Source organism: Lathyrus oleraceus, chromosome 3 (genome assembly GCF_024323335.1).
Source record: "Lathyrus oleraceus cultivar Zhongwan6 chromosome 3, CAAS_Psat_ZW6_1.0, whole genome shotgun sequence".
In the NCBI taxonomy this organism is placed as follows: Eukaryota; Viridiplantae; Streptophyta; class Magnoliopsida; order Fabales; family Fabaceae; genus Lathyrus; species Lathyrus oleraceus.
The window spans coordinates 184,089,119-184,096,034 of record NC_066581.1 but is presented as its reverse complement, the minus strand read 5'-3'; the positions used below and the strand labels follow the sequence as shown (position 1 = coordinate 184,096,034).

General features: G+C 37.8%; 1 protein-coding gene across 1 annotated transcript; it reads right to left on the bottom strand.

Moving 5' to 3' along the window:
• Positions 1 to 1,800: 1,800 nt before the first annotated feature.
• Positions 1,801 to 2,991, bottom strand: LOC127130323 (uncharacterized). Its single transcript, XM_051059351.1, has 2 exons — positions 2,756 to 2,991; positions 1,801 to 2,221 (listed from the first exon to the last, which is right to left on the bottom strand). Exons 1-2 carry the CDS (start codon positions 2,989 to 2,991, stop codon positions 1,801 to 1,803), a joined length of 657 nt encoding a protein of 218 aa, XP_050915308.1.
• Between the last annotated feature and the right edge of the window lie 3,925 nt (positions 2,992 to 6,916).

Here is a 6,916-nt window from a genome sequence, read left to right as displayed (position 1 = left end):
TTTGTACAATGTGACTTACTTGTAATGGAAGTAATCAAGAAAAACCACCAACAAATATGAAGATTGGATGACTCATTACAGCAAAATGTCATGCCAAGTTTGGATGATCAAGAGCAAGTGAGAGTTGACTTTGGTCAAAGTTGACCAAAAAGTCAATTGTTGACCATAGTCAACAAAATGGTCAAAATTGCATTTTCTTTGTATTTTGTTTGTAAATGGACAATGAAATAATGGTTATGATGAATTTTAGGGTTTTTGGATTTTGGGTTGACTTTGGTCAAAGTTGACAAAAAAGTCAACTGTTGACCAAAGTGAACAATTAGTCAAAAATGTCAAGACTTGTATTTTCTTATGTAGAATCAAATGGAATGGTTTTAAAAATGATGTGAAATGGATTGAAATGGTTTGAAACATGGTTTGAAATTGGTTTTACAATTAGTTTATTTATGACTTGAATGCTTCACTTTGAAAAGAACATGACTTGACTGTTAAAATATGTTAACAAGGCCATGAAATGAGTGCATAAGATTAGGGTTTGAATGTAATATCCATGAATCAATGGGAATGATTAGCAATTGGCTTGTGACACAAGAAGTTTTGTTGTTTAGATGACCAAGACCATAGATGTATCCACAATCCCATGACCAACAACATGACCTTGAGACTAAGACCAATGCCCATAGAAGACCAAAGTAGGGTTGGACCAAGTATATTGATGATAGGTGAAGATTGGGGGTCATGGATGCACAATCAGGCCACCAAATCCAACTGATTCCCCATCTCCCTGATTAGGGTTTCCCCGAGGCTTACCCCTCAAGCAAGTTTCTTGAATCAAGCCATATGCTCCAACCATCAACCTTCCAGTGTGTAAACCTGCATTAGGGTTTTACATCTCTATGCTTGATGACATGGTCAGACCATGATTTTGAGCCTTGATATCCACAAAAACCCTAGCTTCACAAGCCCAAGTTTTTGAATCCATGATGAATGATGCATGGGGATGAATTATGAATGTATGCAAGTGATCTCCTGACCAAGGAGTTGTACGGATAATTTGAAAAAGAGGAGGGCAAATTTTGGGGTACAACAACTTCCCCTATTTAATCTTCTTGAACCTGAATATAAGAATTACGGGAGCTTTTCAAGTATTCAAGATGGAAGGTGATTAAATACCGACGTACCCGAAATTTGCTTGGACAAATGGTTGAATTTATCCCAGACTTTGGGTGTTTACACAAGGTGTCATGGTGAAGATGCTAAATGTAGTGCATGATGTATGTTTGTCTTTTATGATGCATGTTTGTTTGCTTATTTGTCATTTGTGGGGATGAGTCTTTATTATGGTGGGAACTCTGACTCGTCATTGAAGATAATTGTTGCAGAACTTAGGTGATACCAATACTGTTGTCAAGGAATCTTTGCCTGTTGAGGAACACTGAAAAGTTGGAACCAACGTGGTATACTAGCCGATTAGATGTCACAGGTATCTAAGAAACCCATTTTTGAGTCACCGGTCATCCTTCACGTTTATCGGGTCTTAACAATAATGAAAATGGTTTCTCTTTGGTGTAACTTTTATTATTTCCCGAAATTTTAAAGCATTATGTGAGTAAGGCAAGTCAATTATTTTGCATACAAAACACAGAAGAGATTTTTTGATGGAATCACTGAATTTTATTGATGTAGAATTGTACATATAGGGCGTACAAGGACGCAGACACCTTTGATGAGGGTGTTGCAAAAAATTGAAAAATAAATGAAATGGCAATGGGAAATATTTTGTATATTTTTCTCCATTGATTACAACATAGGCCTTAGTCTACCATAGATTGTTGTGAGGATTAGAGACCCACCTGAGAAGGCCTTTTTAACGATGAAAGGTCCCTCATAGTTGGGAGTCCATTTGCCTTGCGGGTCTGAGTGAATAGAAGAATACCTTTTGAGCATGAGTTCCCCGGCGCGGTGCTCACGAGGAAGAACCTTCTTGTCAAAAGCCCGTTTGAGACGTCTTTGGTATAGCTGACCATGACAGACGATCGTCAAACGCTTTTCTTCGATCAGATTCAGTTGGTCATACCGTGATTGAACCCATTCAGCTTCATCAAGGTCAGCTTTCATGATGACTCTAAGTGAAGGAATCTCGACTTCAATCGGTAGCACAACCTCCATCCCATATACCAATGAGTATGTAGTTGCCCAAGTGGATGTGCGGATCGAGGTTCTGTAACCGTGTAGAGCGAATGGCAATATCTCATGCCAGTCCTTATATGTCTTGACCATTTTCTAGACGATTCTCTTGATATTCTTGTTAGCTGCTTCTACGACGTCGTTCATCTTGGGCCGGTATGGTGAAGAGTTGTGGTGCTCAATCTTAAATTCTTCGCACAATTCCTTCATCATATTGTTGTTGAGGTTAATGGCATTGTAAGTGATGATCTTGCTAGATATCCCATAGCGGCAGATTATCTCTTTCTTGACAAACCGGGTAACCACCTATTGAGTGACATTAGCATATGAAGCAACTTTAACCCATTTTGTGAAGTAATCGATGGCGACTAGGATGAATCGATGTCCATTGGAAGCTTTGGGCTCTATCATCCCAATCATATCGATGCCCCACATAGAAAAAGGCTATGGAGAAGTCAGAACAATCAACGGAGTTGGTGGCACAAATATCTTGTCACCATATATTTGGCACTTGTGACATCTCCTAACAAAGTTATAACAATCAGTCTCCATCGTCGTTCAATAATACCCAACCCGAAGGATCTTCTTAGCCATAGTAGGACCCTTCGCGTGTACACCCTTGCAGCCTTCATGTATTGACTCTATGATTGTACTAGCTTCGTGTATATCCACGCATCTGAGTAGTACAGAATCAGAATTCCTTTTGTATAACACATCACCGTTTAGGAAGAACTTGGAAGAGAGTTTTCTCAAAGCCTTCTTATCGGTAATGGATATACCCTCAAGATATTGTCGTTTCTCCATAAATGTCTTTATGTCGTAGAACCAAGGCTTATCATCAGGATCGACCTCGATTGCTAGACAATGTGCTGGTTCATCTAAGTGGTCAATCTGGATGGATGGTGCTTGATTCTTCCATTTGACTTTGAACATAGATTGCAACGTGGCTAGAGCGTCTGCTAACTGATTTTCTTCCCTATAAATATGATGAAAAGAGATTTCATAAAAATAGGGTATTAGTTTTTTGATATGCTCTTTATAATGTATCAACTTGCTATCCCGAGTCTCTCAACCGCCTTTCACCTGACTGATTACCAGAGCTGAATCACTGTATACCTCAAGAAGCTTGATCCTTAGGTCGATCGCCACCTTTAAACCTTAGATACATGCTTCATATTCTGCCATATTATTGGTGCAATCAAAACATAATCTAGTGGTAAATGGAAGGTGGAAACCAGTTGGAAAAGTGATAACAACACATATACCATGACCTCGAGCATTAGAAGCACCGTCGAACACGAGCATCCATCGAGATCCTGGTTCGGGGCCTGCTTCGAAGCCTGCCATAGTGAAGTCTCTGATAAACATGATGTCTTTGTTTGGAAAGTCAAACCTCAACGGTTGATAACCTTTGACAGGTAGGTGAGAAAGGTAGTTAGATAGAACACTTCCTTTTATTGCTTTCTAGGTCACATACTGTATATCATATTCAGTTAACAACATTTGCCACCGGGCAATTCTACCAGTAACAACAGGCTTTTCGAATATATACTTTATTGGATCCATCTTGGATATTAATAAAGTAGTATGATAAATCATACATTGCCTCAGGCGTCGAGCAACCCAAGTCAAAGCACAACAAGTTTTCTCCAAAAGTGAGTATCGAGTCTCACATTCAGTGAATTTCTTGCTGAGATAGTAGATGGCATGTTCTTTCTTGCCTGTGTCGTCGTGTTGACCTAAAACGCAACCCATAGATTCATCGAGTACTATGAGGTACATAATGAGAGGCCTACCAGGAACCGGTGGTATCAAGATTGGTGGTTCTTGCAAGTAATTTTTTATTTTATCGAATGCCGCTTGGAAATCGTTGTTCCACACAATCGATTGGTTTTTTCTCAACAGTTTGAATATCGGTTCGCAGGTAGCCGTCAATTGTGATATGAATCTAGAGATGTAATTAAGTCGCCCAAGGAATCCTCTGACTTCTTTTTCTGTTCGGGGAGCTGGCATTTCTTGGATGGCTCGAACTTTGTCGGGATCAACCTTAATACCTTTCTGGTTGACTATGAAACCCAACAGTTTACCGGGTCAGAGCCCAAAAGTACATTCAGCCGGATTCCGACACAGTTTAAACTTTCGTAGTCTGACAAACAATTTTCTCAGGTTCACCAAGTGATATTCTTCAGTTCTGGATTTGGCAATCATGTCGTCCACATAAACCTCAATCTCTTCATGAATCATGTCGTGGAAGAGGGTTACCATGGCGCGTTGATATGTTGCCTCTGCATTTTTCAGGCCGAACGATATGACTTTGTAGCAGTAAGTTCCCCAAGGCGTCCACATAATCCACGTCTCCGGTTCCTCATCTGAACCATTGATTCCACCAATGAATCTGAGACCCGTCTCTGGTTCCTCATATGAACCAACGATTCCACCAATGAATTTGAGACCACCTTGTTAGACCGAAGTCCCAGAATCATCACTGGTACCCACTTCTAAATTAGAAATTTGTCTCTAAATCAAAGTCCGTGCATTTATCTCCAACATACATGATGCATGAAATGCAACAAACAATACCAATATACTACTCAACTACGGTTCCTCATATGAACCCACAACTATGCCAATATCAGGCCACCACTGTAGTTCCTCATCTGAACTACTCATCTCAATAATATATATTTAATTATAACTCAACCACATACATACAATTATATATTTATTCAATATTACTCACCAACGGGGAAACATATTAACATATGTGCTCAACAATACTTATCAACAGAGTAAACATATTTTTACTCAAATATGCTCATTAACATGGTAAGAAAATTATCATACATACTCAACATTACTTATCAACAAGATAACAACAATATTCTACAACCTTCTCAATCAACAGGGTCAACTCATAACCTATCAGACAACTCAATACAACACATTATTATTTATTTTCAACTCTAAAATATTAAATCACCCAAATATCACACATATATGCATAATGAATTTATTTCCCTAAGAAAAATCTTCGTCTTACCTTTCCAACGCTTCAAATTGCGCCTCAATCGGAGTCACGAAACTCAAATTATGCAATTGTTAGTTTTACTTCAAAAGTTAACCAACATATAATTACAACTCAACAACATGCATATAATTATATATTTATTCAACATTACTCACCAACGAGGAAACATATTAACATGTATGGTCAACAATACTCGTCAACAGAGTAAACATATTTTTACTCAAATATGCTCACTAACATGGTAAGAAAATTATCATACATGATCAACATTATTCATCCACAGGGTAACAATAATATTCTACAACCCTCACAATCAACAAGGTCAACTCATTACCTATCAGACAACTCAATACAACACATTATTATTTACTTTCAACTCTAACATATCAAATCATCCAAATATCAACACATATATGCATAATGAATTTATTTCCTTAAGAAAAATGTTCATCTTAGTTTTCCAACGCTTCAAACCGTGCCTCAATTGGAGTCATGAAACTCAAATTATACAATTTTTAGTTTTACTTCAAAAATTAACCGCCATCACCAAGCTGAACCGAGCCACCTTCGAGCCACCGCTACCGAGCTACCTCCGCTGAGCCACCGCTACCGAGCCGAGCCGATTTTCTGACATTTCGACTTTTTCGATTTTTCGACTTTTTCTCAATTTTTTCGACTCTCTGAATTCTTTCCATATTGAATAGATCTAAACTCGCCTCGCCTATTTGACTTTAAGTCGTCTCAATACAGATTAACTAAGACTAATATGACTCAAAAGAAAAACATACAAATTCATATATGCTCGCCTTATCGTAGGGCACAACCATTATTCAATCAATCAATTCCACCATATCAAAAGGCATCTGGAAGGTTATCGGGTCAAAGTTAACAAATCAAACCATCTTTAGCCAAAAACATCAATTATAGATAAAGAAAAATGGAGAAGGCAGAAGGGTAAAGAACACTCATTATCCATCTCTTTAGCCACCCATATATGAATACCCCTTCCCCCCAACCTCAAAAGTGAATTTGTCACTCTTTGCCTCTTTTCTCCAACTTTTCATTCCCTTCTCTCACTCTTCTCTACTTACATTATATTAATTCCACTACCTCCCTCTTATTTCTTTTTTAATTTCATTTAATTACTCTATTTTTAATTAATTTATAGTTTTCTCCCCAAAATCATAAATTCTTTATTATTCCTAATTAATTTAAATTTTAAGCTAATTCTTTAAAAAAACACCCAATAATTAAATAATAATTACTTAATTAAATAAAAGTATATAAAAACTCAAATAATTAAAAAAATAATAATATTAAAAATATTAAAATAATACTAATAATATTAAAACTAAAACAAGGGTGTTACACGCATCACCACTACCACTAGTACCTTCTGGCTCAGGGGTTGAAGCTCTCCTGTTAACCATGACCAAAAGTGGCTAGGTGTAGAAACGGAGGAAAATAGTGAGTAGGGTGATGGTGATGAAGAAGCTATGACCCGAATTAGTTTTACCAGGGTCCCACGGTTGGCGACATTGTACTGGTAAAAAAGTACAGGTGCGCATGTTACCCCTGCAAAGGGTAGGGCCACTCAAAGTCCTTAGAGGTGTATAACAAATAATTGTGGTTAGGGCTTGCCCACGACAACGAGAAGCCATGTATTGTGGTATTTTGTGGTGGTTTAGAGGACCTACTAAT